This window comes from Mycotypha africana (genome assembly GCF_025528875.1).
Source record: "Mycotypha africana strain NRRL 2978 chromosome Unknown BDF20scaffold_4, whole genome shotgun sequence".
Classification (NCBI taxonomy): Eukaryota; Fungi; Mucoromycota; class Mucoromycetes; order Mucorales; family Mycotyphaceae; genus Mycotypha; species Mycotypha africana.
In genome coordinates, this window is record NW_026515728.1 from 1,437,952 (window position 1) to 1,457,567 (window position 19,616).

The 19,616-nt window shown below is 37.6% G+C and overlaps 7 protein-coding genes across 7 annotated transcripts; 3 read left to right on the forward strand and 4 right to left on the reverse strand.

The window, feature by feature from the left end:
* The first annotated feature begins 237 nt into the window (after positions 1-237).
* On the forward strand, positions 238-1,891 carry BDF20DRAFT_453495 (uncharacterized protein). The gene is made up of 5 exons (XM_053075484.1): positions 238-259; positions 344-580; positions 650-742; positions 821-893; positions 966-1,891. Exons 2-5 carry the CDS (start codon positions 486-488, stop codon positions 1,764-1,766), a joined length of 1,062 nt encoding a protein of 353 aa, XP_052937369.1. The 5' UTR covers positions 238-259; positions 344-485; the 3' UTR covers positions 1,767-1,891.
* Positions 1,476-3,134, reverse strand: BDF20DRAFT_453832 (autophagy protein Apg5-domain-containing protein). Its single transcript, XM_053075488.1, has 6 exons — positions 2,905-3,134; positions 2,643-2,797; positions 2,403-2,559; positions 2,037-2,313; positions 1,774-1,962; positions 1,476-1,625 (listed from the first exon to the last, which is right to left on the reverse strand). Exons 1-5 carry the CDS (start codon positions 3,052-3,054, stop codon positions 1,775-1,777), a joined length of 927 nt encoding a protein of 308 aa, XP_052937370.1. The 5' UTR covers positions 3,055-3,134; the 3' UTR covers positions 1,476-1,625; position 1,774.
* A 171-nt stretch (positions 3,135-3,305) lies between these two features.
* Positions 3,306-6,593, reverse strand: BDF20DRAFT_1000163 (Metallo-peptidase family M12B Reprolysin-like-domain-containing protein; the record flags this gene model as incomplete). The annotated part of the gene is made up of 9 exons (XM_053074586.1): positions 6,506-6,593; positions 6,003-6,423; positions 5,522-5,940; positions 5,142-5,457; positions 4,961-5,070; positions 4,849-4,896; positions 4,580-4,780; positions 4,372-4,513; positions 3,306-4,308 (listed from the first exon to the last, which is right to left on the reverse strand). The coding sequence occupies exons 1-9, from the start codon at positions 6,564-6,566 to the stop codon at positions 3,306-3,308; spliced, it is 2,721 nt and encodes a 906-aa protein (XP_052937371.1). The 5' UTR covers positions 6,567-6,593.
* A 2,320-nt stretch (positions 6,594-8,913) lies between these two features.
* BDF20DRAFT_797465 (uncharacterized protein) lies at positions 8,914-9,972 on the forward strand (the record flags this gene model as incomplete). The annotated part of the gene is made up of 2 exons (XM_053076292.1): positions 8,914-9,520; positions 9,590-9,972. Coding segments are annotated over 2 exons (990 nt in total), but the record flags the coding sequence as incomplete, so codon positions are not given.
* Positions 9,973-10,290: 318 nt separating this feature from the next.
* BDF20DRAFT_453507 (uncharacterized protein) lies at positions 10,291-11,828 on the reverse strand. The gene is made up of 3 exons (XM_053075485.1): positions 11,443-11,828; positions 10,414-11,352; positions 10,291-10,334 (listed from the first exon to the last, which is right to left on the reverse strand). Exons 1-2 carry the CDS (start codon positions 11,752-11,754, stop codon positions 10,465-10,467), a joined length of 1,200 nt encoding a protein of 399 aa, XP_052937373.1. The 5' UTR covers positions 11,755-11,828; the 3' UTR covers positions 10,291-10,334; positions 10,414-10,464.
* Position 11,829: 1 nt separating this feature from the next.
* On the reverse strand, positions 11,830-12,908 carry BDF20DRAFT_453557 (uncharacterized protein). The gene is made up of 5 exons (XM_053075486.1): positions 12,747-12,908; positions 12,515-12,641; positions 12,241-12,408; positions 12,146-12,157; positions 11,830-12,016 (listed from the first exon to the last, which is right to left on the reverse strand). Exons 1-5 carry the CDS (start codon positions 12,810-12,812, stop codon positions 11,976-11,978), a joined length of 414 nt encoding a protein of 137 aa, XP_052937374.1. The 5' UTR covers positions 12,813-12,908; the 3' UTR covers positions 11,830-11,975.
* Positions 12,909-17,449: 4,541 nt separating this feature from the next.
* Positions 17,450-18,577, forward strand: BDF20DRAFT_798844 (uncharacterized protein; the record flags this gene model as incomplete). The annotated part of the gene is made up of 2 exons (XM_053076324.1): positions 17,450-17,662; positions 17,735-18,577. Coding segments are annotated over 2 exons (1,056 nt in total), but the record flags the coding sequence as incomplete, so codon positions are not given.
* Positions 18,578-19,616: the final 1,039 nt, after the last annotated feature.

Genomic DNA, 19,616 nt, shown 5'->3' on the forward strand with positions numbered 1-19,616 from the left:
GGTAAATATTAAAGCTTACCGGGAATACGTTGATTGTGATTGTTAAACTTTAGTGTCTGCTCAAGTTAGCAAGACTGACCCGTAAACAACGGAAAGCAGCAGAAGTATGTAAAATGGCCTTCAACACCTAAATAACAAGCATTTCGAACTAATCCAATTACCTGTCTTCAGAGATCCTACTCAGTCAGCCTTGATCCCGAAGATTTGAATGGGCAGCTGAGAAGCCTTGGACTATGTACAAAAAACATCACTGGTGATGGTAATTGTCTCTTTCGGTAAGAAAGAATCCAACTTTCAAAAACGAGAGCTTATTATCACTCGTTTTAATATTGCATCCCGCCAGATCGCTATCCGATCAATATTATGGGCATGACGGGAAACACAAGCAAATTCGACAAGAAATATGCCAGTATTTGAAAGACAACGAAGAGACATACAAATTCTTCGTGGAAGACGATCAATCCTTTGACAGCCATATTAGTAGTATGACGCAGAATGGAACTTTTGGAGGAAATATGGAATTGGTAGCTTTTGCAAAACTAAAGCAAATTGATATAAAAGTCTACCAACCAGGCATGATGTACGTCAAAAGAGGGCGCAATGAGACGACATAGAGTAAGCGTAATTGATCCAGTCTTATACTTCTTAGTTATGTTATCAACGGGAAAGATGATGATGAAGATAACAACAATATTTCAGAAGGAGAAGAAGTGGCGATAAGACAACATATTTTACATATAGCGTAAGAGAGTGTCAAACTATAGCGTCGATGTAGTTGTCAGTAGATTTATTTAGACCACGCTTTTTTTCTATTATCTAGTTATCATAGCTGGGAACATTATGATTCAGTGCGAAATATTGACAGACCCCATACTGGTCTTCCAGAAATAAAGGTAATAATGTATCAAAACATGGATCTGTTGTTACTAACTATGCATTAAAAATATTATTCTTTGGTTGAAAAGACAAGCCTATCAGAACATAAAGAAACAGCTAGTGATGAAGCGGAACGAGGAGAAGATGAAGAAGAATACAAGAATATGAGTTCTGTAGAAAAAGTAGTTAGAAATGCCTGTCCTGACATTAGCATTTATAAAATTCGACGGCTATTAGTGAAATACAAAGGAAATCCAGACAAAGTGATAGATGCAATTTATGAGTTAGAGAATAACAAAATTGGCAAAGATATCGCTATCGAGACTAGTAAGGAAGACAAATCATTAACAGCTGATAGGGAAGAAGACGAGACAACAGTTACCAAAACTGAGCAGTTTAAGACAGCAGATTTAGACCAAGAAAAAGTTGATAAAACTGATATTAGCATTTCAACAAATAAAGTGAACGATATGAAATTGGAATTCGAGATTATAGAATCAACAACGTCAGCATTAACAAAAGATATTCTGCCGGAGCAAATCTTAGCAGATCAACAACAGCAAAATTCGACAGAAATAATTGTTGAAGGAGCTGAGAAAGAAGCCGAGAAGCAAAAGCAAGAAGGTGATAAGAAAGGTGGCAGTCAAGCAGGAACAAAAGATGAAAACCATCTTGAGCAAAACGCTGCTAAAAAGCCATCAGCTTCAGAACGCAAAAGAGAAAAGAAAAAGAAGCAGAAAGAACAAAAGCTATTGAAAGAAAGAGCGAAAGCAGCACGCAAAGCACAGTATACGAAAAAAAAGGAAGAGATAGATTCAGTGTTGGCTGATTCGGTGAATGATAATACATCACAAGTCAAAACAACAGCAATGAAAGTAGTCAGCATATAGAACTCACGCTATTTGTATTTTATTACCATATGCAAGAAGTTATCCGCATAAGCAAGATTTTCATATGCCCAAACAATAGGTGTATCTAGTGGCACTTCAATTCCATGTAACATAATTGTCAGTTTTGAATCCAAAGGGAATGTCAATTCTGGGATAGCTTGCTTTAGAATATCTTGTATTGTTGGTGACGCTGATTCTTCTGTGTAAACGTAATTTAAATGTTATTTCTCTCGTGCCACTCGATAATCACTTAACCACCATTGATCTTACCGTCTTGATGACCTGAAAATGATATCAATTCTTGGATCACGGGACAGTTATTTGGTAAATAAATCTTTAAAGGAACGTATCGTATCCGATTATTGCTAATGTTTTTACTGGCAGGTGAAGATGATGGAGACAATAGACCTGAAGAGGATCTTAAATTCTTATTCACATTATGAAAATCCTCAAATGCATCTAAAACTACTCCTTGCCACAGTTGTTTAGAGTCCTTTTTGGAGAGGTTCATAACTTTTTTTGTTGATCCATGTAATAAAAAGTCGGCCTATGTTGAGATAAATCCATGTGAATCTCAAGCGGCTTTCTTCTATCCCTTGCCCTGAATTATGGGCTACCAATTCCATATATATATACCTCTTTCATCATTGACATATACATATCTCGCATGTTGTCGACAGTTGGCTTTTCTAAAATTTCGTCAGTTGGTAAGTTATCAAATTGAAGCGTCAAAGTCCAAATATCTGTTGGCGTGTTGCAGTATAAATCATGTAGTAAACCTATGGGATAATGCCTATTAACAGAGTTCCTTCATGTTAATCAAGTGCTTTAGGCCAAAACTATTTGTTACAACCTTTTCAGTGACAGTTCACATACCATTTCAAAGGAACACCGAGGTATTCGTACCAGGCATTTCGGAACTTATCGTCTAGTTGAGTTTGATCTATGATGTGGGTTCGTTCTAACTGGCTGATGACCTTCTGAATGTGTTCAGTGACCAAAGGTAAATAGGAGCACCTTGGTACTTCTAGCTTGTTTGAAGAAAAAACCAATAGTTTGAGTTTCAGTATTATTCTGTTTCTTTGTTTCAATGTAGATCAAGGTACATTAAAAACAATAAAATGGAGGTATCATTTACATATATTGGATTCCAAACAAACTCTTCATTCGTAGTGTTAGTATTTAACACCTCCTGTATCGAGCGTGTGTCTACTGTAATCTGCACGGGTATCTTTCCATTCCATATCTGTTCAAGAATATTTTTATTGTAAACAGCAGTGCTTGACATGAATATGTAAATAAACGTAAATGATTCGAAGGAAAAGCGGGACAAAAGCTTAAAACTTTAGAAATGAAACTCTTTTTTACTTTTACAAATAATAATGTGCTCTAATTGTTCAAGAATAAAATTTTGTTGTGTATTATATGTAGCTGAACGTTGAATGATCGTTAAGAAATGATATAGATTACATGAGAAAACGATAATGATACATACAAGGACATGGCTTCAGTATTATAAAATTGATTGAAGAAGCAATGTTAGACAACGCCTTCGTTAAATGGCCTTCCTCCAATATTCGTAGTGTTGTGAATACCTCCAGGAGCCGATAGATGGTTTGTTGATGGTTGAGGCATCTGGTATGCTGGTGTGGGCGTATTCGGTGTAATTGCTGTTCCTACAGGTGGAGTTGGGCTATGCTGCCGCCATTGTTGTGCATTGTTCATTTCGTAACTATCATTGTTGTTATTGCTGTTATTACAGTTATTAGGTTCATGTTGGGAATACACAGGAAGCGGTGATTGTGGCCCTCTGTTATTAGTAGTGTTCCCGTATCCGTTATACGCTGCAGGATCAACCCAGCCGTTTTGGCGTATTCCTGGTGGAGTATAATAGCTGTTAGGCGGCGGGGGATAGTAGGGTTGCTGAGTATTTACATATTGTTGAGGTGGTGGTGGTGGTGCACCATATGCTGGCGGCTGCTGTCCAGGAATGGTATAGATCGTTGTTTTGGTAATGTCATTATAACCAGTACGTCTACCACCATAACAGCAGCATCTATACAAACAGCACAAAAGCAACAGTCCAACGACGACTGCTACTGGTATCACAATCTTCAAATTGTTCTGGATCCAATTCTTGATGTTATTACCAAGATTCTCGTTATTGCAGGAACCGGCTTTGCATATGCCTCCGATACCGCATGGTGTACCATCTATGAAAGCGCCAGGGAATTGAATACATGAAAGTGCAGAGCGAGGATCTTGACAGGTAATTTGGCATCCATTGTCAGCAGCGCAAGCTTTTGTGATACTGTAGGTGACGCCACGCGCGGCACATTGCGTGTTACGTGATGTGCATTGACCAGAGGCGCATTGAAGTCCATTACCACAACTACTGAGATCATCTTTAAATTTGTCTTCAGGACAATCGCCGGATGTCCCTGAACAGACTTCAGGTATATCGCATACTGTGGAAGCAGGACGACAGGTGTAATTGGCAGGTCGTAGTTGGCAATTGTTACAGCACCCATCATTGAAGTCACTATATAGAAGAAGTTGGTCCTTATTCTTTGAAAGTACCATGCAGCAAAGTATAATAACTTACTCGCAAACAGCGTCTGGTTTGAATTTACATGTGCTGGGATCACAACAATTACTTGGTAGCCCACCTGTATCACAATCTTCACCAGTTTCTTTAATACCATTACCACACATTTGTAAAGTAGTTACATTCCTCGATCCAGGAGCTGCACATCAAAAAGATTAGTAAACTTTCTATACGAAGTTTTGACCATGTAAATAATGTTTCCTACTTTGTAAACAACTTGTGAATTGCGACATAGACCCACAAATAGTGTTGATGCTACAGGGGCTAAAAGCATCTGATGAAGCATTACTAGTAGGGTTCATAAAGTATTTTCCGCCTGCATCGCATTGAGTATCACTGTAAGGACAGCACTGACAGCTTGATCCTGAACACGGACAGCTCATTGCATTACAATCATGAATAGCGCCTTTTTATAAAAAAAATTAGTATTTTTAACAAATACTTGGACGTTTATTTCTGGTAAATTCAACTTACCGAAGCCATGTCCGATTTCATGAGCAACTACTTTCCACTCATCGCGAACTATTGTATATGAGTAAGTATGTGCACTCAGAGAATAAAATTTGTTAATAAATCAAATACTTACTAATGGAAGAAACACCTGTACCAGAGGTATATTCGCCCGTAGAGCTGGAGCGGATAGCTTCTGTATTACAAACTTGCGACATCCAAGCAATACCTACTTCAGCACCCGTTCTATGAAGAAAGTGAATTCTTTAGAATATATAGTGATATACAAATAAGGATGAATCAATACAATATTTTACGCGCAATTGGTCATTAAATGCCATAATCCAGCTCCATCATCACCAATGCTGCCTCTCCAACGACTGAAGTCGCTTAACCGGGTTGTTATTGGATAACTATTGGAGCAAGCTTGATTCCAATTCGTAGCTGAAGGTGGATTTGCCGGGCAAGATGAATCCATTATGGTGATATTAATCAAGCCGATCGCAACATTAAAAGTAGATGAGTACACGGAGCTGACAGAATTCCAGTCGTTGATTATTTGCATACGAGCATTATCTGTTGTACCGTAATGCTTAGTATAAGTACAGTCAGCTGCTGCCCCCATATACAGAACTAAAAATAGGATATTTTAATATTATCAGTGAATAACAAATTTCAATATGAACGCCTTACTTACTCTTTTTAGTCGTAGGGCAACCGGCCGGCGCTCGTTTGGCTAATGATGGGACTTTAGGAGTAGTTGGGATGTCAAATATAGAATCTACTACTGAATTTTTGGAGAAAGAGGTTGTGGAAAACGAAGGAATTTTAAATGGATCAAGGATCTGTCGTTGCAATTGCTGATGATGTTGCGACAGACGATCAAATCCGCATTCCCCAGTTAGGTGAGGTATTATAGATCTGTTATAATACTTATTCTCCTTAGTTACCGTGTCTGAATCACGGTAAATGACTAAATGTTGCTGAGCTCCTTCTGTAGACAAGTCTGCATCGTCCGATCTTTTCGTTAAATGATAATTATTCCTTAATTTTATATGGTGAATATCACCGTTTATACTGAAAGCTCCTTCGAATAAAGGGTAATCCAAATCATGCCTATTAAGATTTTGTTAACGCAGCACTTTATGTTATTTAAAAGCGTTGTATAGAGAGCATACTTTATATCATTGCGAATAACGATTCTGGCCCATCCCAATACACCAGGTTGACCTATAATGTCTTCCTCGGGTAAACCTGACAGCCACCAATGCTCAGAATAGAAATCTTCAATGACATAACCACGATAGACCCTATAATCTGAAGGCTTTATCTTCACTGACCGACCTTGTTGGTGAATGACGGCATTGGAATGAAACAGATCGAGGTTTGGGATCAGGTGCAGATAGACAGTTGTATTGAAAGCTGTCAGAGTCAGTCGTAGTGAGTCATCATATTCCAATGTTCGTAAATTGGGCTGAAAGTAGTTGTTTGGTGAAATAGCTCGCTTTTCGAAGAAAGTCTTTGGACGGTCGGCAATATCTAATCCGACGGATGTGATAGTTTCTACCCATAATAATTGCTTATTGTTGATACTGTGACCTAATGCATGAATTAGAAATATATTTGAGTCACTATAGGCACAATCTACATGTCCATTATCTTATTTTATATGAGAATGTACATCGCACGAACTGAGATAGCAGACAGAATAAATAAATAAAATGGTAGAGGGTATATTTCATATATGCAAAAAAGTATAATTTTTAAGGTACAAAAAGGAAGAGAGATAAAATAAATCAAAAAAATTCACTTTCTAAAACTTATTGCAAGCAATTTAACTCCGCTTTTTGCGTTTCTATTTTTACAGGAACGGCTTTTTGACAGCACAGCAAAGCCTCCGCTTATTGCAGTTGTTTATTGCCATTGGCTTCTTCAATCTCCTTTTGTGTGAAGATAATTTCTGCGTTGCTAAGTTGACGTCTTATCTCCTTTCCAAACGCAAATCAGTGAGTGCACGGTTGACATCTCTATCGCTTTTAAAGGATGATTGCGCTCCGCCCCCAATCAAACAGTGCCTGTAAAATTGTTGCTGAGCGGATCAGGTCTTTAAGTATTTTAGCGGCCTTGGCATTTTCAAAAAGGGAAAAAAAAAGACAGGTCCATTTCAGGTTATGCAAAAAGAGACAACATGATTACACAATAGATTTACAGGATGTCTGTAAATGATCCATAGTAGTGGGATGGCCTTCCATTGCACAACAATGAAGATATAGCAAATTTTCTGCCTTCTATTTAAATACAAAAGGCATTAAAATCGGTCTATCCATCTGACCACATAGACACTTCTTCGACCTGGGCAATTCAGCTATTCGCTATCACATCATATCAACTTTGCATTAGCAATATCGAATTCTTTCAAGAACGTTGATATTTCTTGCAGATCTGACCGAGTGGGCTATATACCGCGGTGTTAGCACTTATCTTTCTCGTATTTTTCTAAACCGCTACAATATTGAGAATTTCTCGATTTTGACTTTTTTCAGGAATAGGCGATGGAGGAACTAACTGATCTCCTACAATTTGCTTCCAAAGCACTGAGCTTTGCCGATAAGTAAATGTAGGATGCTGCCAATTGGAATAAAATGATATTGTATGCCTTCACTCTGTCAGTATCGATATACAGTTGTATAACGAAGGCGTAGATATTGACTTATCATTTGCTTAGGAAATTCATAAGAATGTTTTCAAATGTGACCCAAATAAAGGCAAATTTAGAAAGTTACACAATTGAAAAGAATATACCGAGTAATGTCCTGCACTTTGTAGTTCACTTTAAATCTGTCAGGCAAAAAGCTATCCAAAACTTTGTAGCTTAATCGGCATTAGTTCGTGTAGTAAAAAGTGAGGTAGTCTCAATTTCTGGCGTTTTTTTTTTATTTTTTCTAAAGTCAAGCATTCATTTTCCAACTGTAATTATCCACTCGTAAAAAGCTGAAAATGAATCAATAAAACCTAGTACACGTGTTTACTTATTCCTTTACTATACGATCCTAAAGTTGATTGAGGTTGAAGGCAATATAAACAATGTTTCGACGAGATAATCAAAGTTGGCGACAGCTTACTAAATATGATAAGTGCAATCTTTCTTTTTCGCATTGAATTGATCATCTCATAAATATTTCAAGCATTAGCTCTTGAATTACTTGAGTTCTTTGTATTTCTGATGCGAAAAATGTATTACGAAACAAAAATTTCGTATAATCACATACCTCCCTTTGATACACGTTTCGTCAAAAAGTATTCATTGTAGGTTGCGGAAAAGCAAAAGCAGCAGCGATGGAATTGTATATTATGATATTCATTGTATAACCAGGATACGATTGGATAATGATACTCTTTTCATAAATTTTGCCAATTCAACTCTTCAGAATATGTCTCTCCGTGAAACCATAATTGGTGTGTACTAAAATCTAACGATTTCGCATTAAACGAGTCAGATGCTGTACTTTCATGGCTAAACGTGGCTGAAAACATCAAAGCTAGATATAGAATTATACGGAATTTCTCGCTTCCAGCTGCTTTTCTTTTTCTTTGTTGGTCAAATAAAAGAATACAAGTTCAACACGGGTTTTTCAAAAGGCTGGTATAAATTGGCCGCTTGCATTATAGATAGCATTTTTTTCATTTTTTTAAATAATACTCAACTAGTGAAACAGTATTAATCAGAAATCAATTTGAAGGTTTGTCTTCAACAGAGTATGAAATACAGGGAAGGAAAGAAGTCCTCATCCCCTGACTTCAATTGTCTGATTTGAAACATTTGAACAAATAAAAGAAGCTTTCCCGCAAATTCGGCCATTTTCTATTTTTTGTTACTTTACTATAGCATTAGGACGACAACCAGGTTATTTGGTTCACGTTTTTCTATAATATCAATACGGAAAACTGCCTTGCTTTTCTCTCTTTGAATTTGGAATATAAATTTCCAAGCTGTACCAGATTTCTCACAGCCGGTTTAGAAACATCTTTTTAAGGCACGACAACAACAACTCAAAAGCAGTCGAAAGGCAATACCCAAGCGATACAATCATGCGCATCGCTATTGTGACAGAAAATTTCTTACCAAAAGTAGATGGTGTTACAAGGACACTGGCTCGTTTGCTGGAGTACTTGCAAGCCCATCATCATCAAGTTATTCTCTTAGGACCAGAGTCTGGTCTAGATACGTACGCCGGTGCTCAACTGTACGGTACTAGCGGTCTACCGTTTCCTCCGTACCCGGAACTCAAGCTCAATTTTTGGCGTTCAGAATTCACAAAGCAACTCATTCGCTTCCAACCTCATGTCATTCACCTTGTCGATCCTGTATTTTTATGTGCAGCTGCCCTTTTCAGTATACTAAAACTCAATAAAAGCAAGCTTTCTCATATACCCATTGTTGCCTCTTATCATACGAATTTAGCATCTTATTGCATACAGTTTGGATATGGCAGCTGGATAGCTAATCTGATGTGGCGATGGAATAGATTTTGTCATTCGCATTGTTGCTATACAGTGTGTCCCTCGAATTCTACAAAGCAAGCGTTGGAGAAAAACGGATTTAAAAATTTAAGGCTGTGGTATAGAGGCATTGATACAGATTTGTTCACGCCCACGAAAAGATCGAATGCACTCCGATATCAATGGATATGCTCTAGTCAGCAGCAGCAGCAGCAGCCCCACCAACAACTGCAAAACCTATGCGATATCAAGGAGGATCCAATAGAAGACAAAGTTATCATATTGTATGTTGGTAGAGTATCCTACGAGAAGAATTTGGGTCTGTTACTGAACAGTTACAAGGGCATGGACCACCGACGGTGCCATCTGATCATAGTTGGAGATGGCCCCGCACTCAAAAATATGAAGCGTGAATGCCATCAACAAAACATTCCAGTTACATATACCGGCTATTTGCATGGCCTTGAACTTGCTGTAGCGTATGCTTCGGCAGACATTTTTGCATTCCCATCATTTACCGAAACATTCGGGCAGGTCATACTGGAGTCTATGGCTTCTGGCTTGCCAGTCGTAGGTTTGTTAGCTGAGGGAGTGAGGGATTTAGTGACAGATCAAGAGACAGGTTTATTGTTAGACGCGTCAAGTAAACCCACCACGTATGGCAGCAGTAGTCTCAGCCATAGCGGCAATACAGTGAGACAGACGCTGATACAAGGTTATAGACATTTACTGACAACGTTAGTTGAGAATGCAACTTTACGATCCATATTGGGGAAAAAAGCTGTAGAAAAAGCAAAGACATATACCTGGTCCAACGCAATGGAGATGATGGTTCAAACATATCGAAATGCGATATGCACATCAAAAATTGAGCGGGCTGCAACGAAAGGGGATGAAGGGAACGAATCAGGACGGGTAACTCGTATCATTATTGAAAGAGATATGGATCATAAAAACGAAGAGATACAGCAAATAGAAACAGTGTGTGAAGCCAATATTTTTTCGCGGTGCTAGCAGTTTATTCCGTAGGCTGATATTCAATAAAGATAGGCTTATTCAATTTGCCTTTGCAAAAGAAAGAATGCTTACTTTTTGCAGATTATATTTTTGGTAACTTGGTAAAGATAAAATGTTCCTTTTCTAGATTGTGCTTGGTTGGTATATATACAATTCCTCTCCTGGTGATATATCTTTGACTGTCCAGCAAACAATCTGATATGGGACGAGACCCTCACAGAAAACGATATTAGCGCCTTCACTATTGACTGTCTCCTTCACGTAATAGAAAGGGCATAGAGGTTGACCATCGTTTTTTACATCCACATATAAGTTGCCTTGGTCATCTGTGGGATCGATGATTGTATTATTACGGTATACCATGGCATATTCCTCAGCCTTCCCTCGTCCTACTTTCAAGGCCTCAAATTCATCTTCTGTTCTGGGTACACCAAAATAAAAACCTATGGGTGTACTTTTCGGTATGAATCGCCTGGCGAATACACCATCATTATTTACAAAAAACAATTCTTTCCAAGACTGGGGTATATCATTCTCGTTTTCAGGTTTACTTTCATGAATCAAATTGCTATCGTTGACGTGGTCTGCTATTTTTGATAGGCTATCTTCCCTTAATGATACTAAGCTGTTTCCTGAACAATAGGCTTCTGAATCTAGTTTAGATTTCTTCTGACTACCACTTTCTTCTAATGCTTTTTGTCTTTTGCGTTTTGCTAAGAATTCATCAAATTCTGTAGGATAGATACTCAGTAGATTCTCTTTGTCACTAAAGTATTGACCTTGTTGCTCGCTTAAGTGACTATGGCAGTTGCTCTTTTGTTTGAAATAATGCGACCAGTCCATGGTTATCAGCTTTTGCTGCCATTCCAAATACTGCTCCCAACTTGTGTGAAAATGACCTGGCTCGAATGAAAGTTTGAAATGCATAGATCGGCTTCCTTCAGGCTTGAGTGGCACGAAGTAGCCATCACTATTATTTGACAAAACAGCTGATGCCGAGTTCATAGGAGTCTATTGACATCGTTAGCTAGGCTTTCACTCTCTGAATGCGAGATAGTTATATTGGGGATGACAACAATTGATGAGTCATAACTAAGTTACCTTTCCTCTGAAAACTTTTGGCAATGAGTGTTCTTCACTCAATTTGGTATCCCAAGCAAGCGCTGCTTTGATGAGGTCAGTACGTGCCATAGTACTGCTTTCAGTATGTTGTCTTAGAGCCAAATAAAGCATAAATGACTGATTGTGCCATCGAGGCGCGGATGGCGTAGATTGATTACATCGTATTGTTTTTTTCCTCTTATAAGCTTGTGTCAAATAATGTTTGCTACAAAAGCGTTGGACCGCATCGATATCCTCAGCTTTATCTACTATAGGCTGAACTGGCAAGTCCGTTTCATGATATGTGAGCATCTCCGTTTCTGCGAAACGTAATGAGGAAGGGTATGAACAGAAAGGTAAGTACACAATAGAGAAATTTCAGCTATTTTTCGTACATTAACACTTTTTTTTTTTTGCATTTTTTTTTTAGACCGATTTATTGTGCGTTAGTGGTATAGGAAAAGATACATGGCAGGTCTGCTCGTTTAATAGCGAGGGCTTGGTATTCATAAACGTTCAGAAAGTCAGTTTAACTACCTAAAGTATAGGATGGTGATAATATGATACAGAACTGCTATAAAGCCAATTGTAAAAAAAGGGAATATTGAGTTTGATTTCTTCCTTTTCATCTATTTTGAACGCTTGACAACGGCTGCTACAAGTGCTGCACCGACTGCCACTACACCACTAACTATAGCCAAACCTATCACACCCTCTGCATAGAGCAGAATAATGGTTCTTGAGTTAACTAATATCATTCTTTTTTCGGACTAACAAACTTCCGCTCTTCTACCGTACCTGTGGAGACTTTCTCATCAATTAACTGTTTTAAAGCGATCGCTTGGTCATTTCTCGGTTCTAACTTCAAAAGCTGATCATTGAATTGTCTCGCTTCAGAATAATTCGATAACTTATAATTTCCAATGGACAAAAAATATAAGCATTCTCTTCTTCTTTCAGGCGCATCTGTATATATTTCTGAGTAATGAAAAATTTGGATACCCCCACGCAACAACAAAAGCAAGCTTAGTACGCCTTATTGTGATCCCTTAATTTTTTTGCCCGTTTCTACCTGTCAATAATTTTATGCCTAACTCGATATGTTCTTGCTTAGTTGATTTGATTAATCCCCAGGCATAGTTGAACTTGGTCTGTATAGTAACATATTCTCCTTCTTTTATGAATTGCCGTCGCAGTACCTATTTAGAAGCAATAATACATCTCAATACAGGCTTTTGCGAACGTCCTCACAATTTAAGCATGAAGATTTCACTATTGGAGTTGAGAGTAGAGATGACCATTACCTCGAGTTCATCAGGTGTAAGTGGTATCTGGGCATCTTGTATCAATGGTACTGACTCTGTCTTCATTGCTAAATCGTTTGTATTTCCCTCAGAAATAGATAAACGAATCAATAAATGGAAAGAGAAAATGAAAAGCTCTTCCTTCTAATTGTTCTTTGGGCAGCTGAGCACTGAGTTTAGAGTGACGTATTTTTTTTTTTTCTTTCTTCATGACTTTTATGCAGACAATTCTTATCAATCAAGGCACGTATCCTTTACCAGTGTTTGGCTTGAATTGCTATTGGTAAGTTACTCGGTTATACATCAACATCGTCCAAGAGCACTCATCAAATACAAAGATATATCCTGTATACAAAATTCATCCGATATTTAATGTAGAAAATAGAAAGTGGTTGGGATACATCTATCTTTGACGCCTACGCTGCACTGCTTGGCTTCTTTTAACAATCAGGCATTTGTATATCTCCGGTCAATTCACTTTTTAGAGACGAAATACAAATAGAAAACCCTTTGCTAAAAAGTGCTGTTATGAGACAGGAGACCCGAAGACTCCAAGAGCAAAACATTGTAGCCAAATATTATGTACTAAAACGGCTCTCAAGTATAAATATATACGCACGATTGTTGAATGAAACCAAACTATCTATTTCTTTTCTTGGTTATAGCACCCTTTTTTCCGTTGTTTTAGTTACTTCAGCATTCGTTCCTCAAAAAGCTTTCAACAATGGAGTTAGTATACGGAATGCTTATCCCCTCAGCAGTTTCTGTGAGATAATGACTATAAACTTTTGGTGAAGCCATGGCTGATTACTACTTTTTTTTTGATGTGGGTTATCTAGTGGGTTATGTGAGCTTTTTTGATGTGGGTTATGTAGTGGATTATGTGCAATTGATGTGGGTTATGTAGTGGATTATGTGCTTTTTGTTGGATGCTTTTACTTAAATTCGACAAAAGTAAGTTGACGCTGTTGTTCAAGGCCTTTCTGTGAGAGAACTTGTTTACTCGTAAGGATTTACTCAATGAAATGTGTGAGGATTTCGCAAGGGGTGTCATTCTTATTATGAACGACATAGGCACTGACAAATAATTATCAGCGAAACACAATAGGTCAAAGTGTACAACAAGTTCATTAATGTCTCAGACTACGTACTGTATTGTGAAATGTTTTTACCAACAGATTTCCTTTCTTGGTGGACTTTCCTTTCATTGAATTGGTTTTATATATAATGATATTCTTGTCCATGCGTTTAGAGGATAACGTTGGTTTGGAGCTTAAAAGTGGAAGTAAAGACGAAAAGAAGAAGAAAGTTTAAAAAGTCAAAAAGATAGATATGATTTTTCAATTTGGCAAGATAAGCTTTCGTTTGACAACATTTAAGATGACAATATGATTTACGCGTTCAATGACACTGAATTTGACTCGATGCTATGCTGATAACTTTGCTGCGTAAGGCAACAAGCACCATTTGAACTAGAAATAATTTTAAGCTTTTCAATTGAGGCTTCTTCTATGGATCACATGCGTAACAGGTTGGAAACTGAATCTTCGTTGGAGAATGAAGAGATCTACTGATAAACGTGATATAGAAGGATTTTTTATAGTCATGGACAATTGTAGAATTTACATTGTAAATTTGCTGTAGAGGGTATCCATAAGCGTGGCTACAGGCTATTATTCATGCCTTCCTACTCGTCATTTTTGAACTTTATTGAGAATGTTGATCAAGGATTAAAAGTAATATCCAACGCAATTCGCTGCAGATGGGAGATGAATTATCGCTTCAAATTCAGAAAGCGTATGAGACAATTATGCCTGATGATTGCCTGGGTTGGGCTAGGTATGCAGAAACACTCTGCGAAAAATACTTACAGAAAGAATATGGTTTTATGAATTGGTGATCCAATCGTCTAAAATTATACGCAATTGTTCCTATAAAATTGTAAGAAAATTTAAAATTAAAATGTAAATTACCCCAATAAATATTGCAAGTCGTCTAAAACGGACATTATTCCACTTATTTTAAGACGTACGACATTTCAACCGTAAAAGAGAAATTTACGCAAAGCTACTCAGAACGGGTGAACTTGAAAAAGTATCCATCGCTCGATCTGATGATCGTGCAACTAACCTATTTTCGCGTTGGGGAAGCTAGTTTTAAATAGGAAATATGTTCAAGGTAGTGAGCAGTACTCGTAACCTGTAATCCCTTGTAAAACCTGCTTGTCCGTATATTGATTCTACTGTATTTATAGAGTAATCTATGATAGCAGAATAAGTAAGCTAGGTCTCCTAATGACGATCCGTTCAACCTTATGAGATAGCTAATCTCGTACGAGATTTATCACTTATTCTATATCGTTACGTTGTTCACATTTATTATCTCAGTGGCAATAGCGTATGACGATCTCGTACAACTTGTGTACAAGTTCATCACTACTCATACGATGCTGTCAACTAAAACGCATCACTTGAATCACGGTACTCTTAATTCTAAAGTTACGTTTTTTTTTTTTTTTTATTGGCCTGCAATATCGCATCATACACTATATCATCCACTCAAATACGACGGAAGTAACAATAAAAAAGGAAGTCGTTGATGCCCAGCCTAGAGTTGTCTTGGAGCTTCTCTTTTCTTGTTGTAGTGGGAAGGGGTAACGAAAAAAAGCAAATAGACTAGATGAAAGATAAAGCAGCTACAACCTACACGATAACAATGTCGTTGTTTGGGGTTCACGGTAGGATCAACGTCATTTGTACGGCCCTGATGGAATTTAATATTGCTTCTCAAAGCCACAAAATTCTATTTTATGATGCCAGCTCACCTACGCGTCAAAATTCAATCTATCAGAGAATGAAGCCACACGTTTTTCAATGAATTGTTGACTCAACGATAACCGTGACGCAAATTGATAAAAAATTAGATCAATCTGATCTTCAAGACGTTATATTATTCTGAGACAAATGAAAGAATGCGTGACTAAATGCATAAAATTTAAAGTCGCGCTTTTTAACGATAATTTTTTCCTTTTGTCCTTCTGTCAAAAGGGACTTGTGGCACTGGATCAAAAAGATAAACTCGCATAGCATAAAGCTTATCACGCACGTGGTGATAATGAAGGGCAACAGTTTTAAAGATTTGATCGATGTCATAGATTACGTCAAGCCTACTATTGAAGACAAAAAAAAAAAAAAAAAAAATAAATAAATAAAATTTTTTTTTTTCTGACTCATCTTTCAATTAGTTTGAGTCGCGTCCTCTTGGCCTCTTTGTCCGGTATATAGCGATGCCAAGTGCTTTTAACAAACAATTTTTGACCGCCTTGTTTACCTAAAATGATCAGCCTATCGTTTTCCCAATTGCTAATCCCGCTACTCGAGCAGAATATACTTTTGCCTGAAGCAATGAATTATAAAAGTGAACGCGCCTTCTTGCTTCAGGAACAGCTCCCCCAAGCTAATACCGTAGCAAAGAAAGACTAGGTGCGTATTTTTGATCAGCATAACGATTATGTATTTCCTTCCAGGCCTAGATCTTGGCGCTGTCATTGCAAGAGCCGGCTACCATCTCCGATATTTATAATTTACCGTGCCTCAAAAGTGTTATCTGATTCGCTTACATCGGAAGAACTAGGTCAAGCCTGGCTTTATCCATCTTCCACACGGACCCCTAAGGTATCAGCCATAATTGCCGCAGCAGTTTGATGACCAAGCTATCAAGGCAGATTTTTTACAAAGATTCATCACTGATGAATCGATGCATTTAAGTATCGACACACGCGTGGTCGGTTACTGAAGATAGCTTTGGGGTCGATACCACTATACATTACCTTATCATTTAGCCATATCTACGTTTGAATTTTTTTTTTTTTGGGGGAAACACGGTCATCAAAGACATAGGAATGAGATTTCATTAATCAGCCGGCAGCTATCTCATTACATTATTTTCGCATATTCTCTTTTGCTAGACGAAGACTGAAAAAATTTGGTTTTTGTTAATTCCTATCGTCCCCCTTTTTGCACGACTTCCGAAATAAATATTTATGGCATAAGAATGATCCAAATATGTTTCGAACTAATCAAAATATGCTGATTTTTTGTTTTTTAGCCTTCAAAATGGCTCAAATCTGACACTAACCCAATAAGACGTTGAATCGGAGTTAATTCTTCTATGTCTTTTAATCACATCATTGCTACTGTAGTCGGTTTTACAAAAGAGCCGAATTAAAAAAAAAAAAAAAAACTTTTTTTTTTCTCTGATTTTCTAGGCCTATTCCTATTTTTTTTTTTTCGCTTCTTCTTTCCGTCTTTTTACTACTTTTTACATCACAATTGAAACCATAAAAAAACAGAGTTCAAAAGCGTGTAACAATGATCATCCTACGACACAACTCCTTGACAGTTAAGGAACTTTTCGTCATTGAAAGGGTAAAATTCGTGTTGAGCAATAATGGGCCTCTTGTATGAGACGTTCTGATTTCTTACCCCTCCTTTTTTTGTTCTTTCTATTTTCCGTTTTTCTCTGTTTCTTTTTTTCATTTTATTTTTACTTTTTTGGCCTGCAATAATAATTATTCATCGTAGGTCATGCTAAGAGTCTCCAACAGTAAATATCGACTTTCGCTCGACTATTCTCTACTCAACAAGTCGCGGGGTGAAGTCTACGGTTACGTTGCTGGCTTATGTAAACGCATAGGCTTGTATAAAACACTGGGTATTACCACTTCGGATTTTCTTGATTTGCTGGTGGACATTGAAAAAGGCTACAACGATAATCCTTACCATTCTTTCTACCATGCTGTCGATGTTGCTATGGTTTTGTATAATATGCTTGAGGAATACAATATGTCTGAACACTTGACAAGATTCGATGTAGCCATGCTTATACTTGCAGGCTTATGTCATGATATTGGACATGTAGGTTTATCAAAGAAGGAATTTGATAAGCAGCTGTTTTTTATTCTGATCCGCTTTTCTCCTTCATTTTAGCCAGGAAACAATAATCATTTTGAAGTGTCTTGTCAAACAGAACTAGCTAAACAGTATAACAATTTATCAGTTTTAGAAAGTCATTCAGCCAGAGTAGCTTTGGATCTCTTTGATAAGCATGATTTGCTACGGAACGTAGAACTCAATAGTCGCCTCTATGGCGTATCGATCACTAAGGATGAGTTCAAGTCAAATGTCGTAAGAATGATTTTAGCAACAGACATGATTTGTCATTTCAACTTGAAAGATAATGTGGATCATCTGCATGCTATTCTACAACAGAAAAAACATTTACATCAAACTTCAAGCAATATCGCCTCAGAAGCAGCTCCTGATTTAAAAGCACTTTTCAGTACCACTGCTAATCCATACGATTACTTTAAGAACACCTTTTTCACATCTTTAAAAGATGATGACATTGATGTTGATGAACTGTCTGATGCAACAACAAACCAAAGTCCATCCTTTGATATTTCGAAACGCTCTCATCCAGCCCCATTATTGAATAAGCAACAACGGTTAATGATGTGTAACATTTTAATTCATGCAGCCGATATCAGTAATCCTTGCCGACCATGGCCGGTCTTCCACAAGCTCTCTCGATTAGTTTGTGTAGAATTCTTCAGACAAGGTGACCAAGAGCGTGCTTTAGGTCGCACAGTTACGCGGAATATGGACAAAACCAAAACGACACCGTCAAAAGTAAACATAGGATTTATTGATTTTATTGTCCAGCCTTACTTTGAAGCTCTATCAAAATTGTTCCCAAGTATGGCAGAATTCGTTGAACGTTGCAAACAAAATCGCGAAGAATGGCTCAAACGTGGCACAGAGTCAATTGATAATCTGTGCCAGAATATTCCTTCCATCAAAATCACGATGGGTACCTTCCCTCTGCATCAACCACCTTTAGAATATGACGCCGCATCCACCACTTCTTCGCCGGGCACGACATCTGCCGTAGCTACTGTAGCAGTAGCACCCACAACAGATACTGACAATAACGTACTGCAAGTTCCTATCATCGGTGTGCCTCCATTATCGCGACCCACATTAGATGATAACCTTGTTCATCGGGGACGCTTATTCGCTCGAAGCCATAGCATTACTGACGTGAGGAGCTATACGGGCACCTTGTTATCGCCGTATTGGGGTGAAAACGCTCAAGATCGTATTCGTCGAAAAAGCGAAGATATTTTATTATCTACTTTACGACACGTCCAACGACGTCGTCTCTCCGCCGTTACGAAGCCACGCCGTAAGAGTGACGAATCAAATAATAACTATATGATCAGGTCTTCTAAAGTGGTTTCATTCTTTGAACTTGACTGAACATCAAATCCATCATTCCGTCTTCTACCGCCCCCCACCTCTCCCAACTCTTCCACCACTACTGTTTTATCCTATTGTAATTGAAATAATTTCATCGGTAGACTCGTACTTGTATATATCACCTTTGTCTACATATCTTATTTTTCATACGCTATCATTGTAAATATTTAAACATACCAAATAGATGACTTGATAAAAAAATCTGAATAGTTTCCTTCACTGATGCACATTGATTCTCATATCAATAATGAACATACTTTATCATGAATATAGAATATCATGTTTTCAGCAATAAGAACTTTCGCTTATTTGTCGAAATGCGACACGTATGGTTTGTCAATGTGTCTAACGTAGAGATTGTCCGTGCATCAAGAATTCTAGTGAGTTCTTCTCACTCCCCTCTTATTCTTTATCCATTCCTTGTAGGTTTTTGCTATTCAAAATTTTTTCAATGGCTTATAGAAGCGCCATTGCTCTTACTCTTTTAGTACTTTTTTGGTATTTCACAATAATTCAATGTTATCATTACCGTAATTGTAAACCCAAGTTG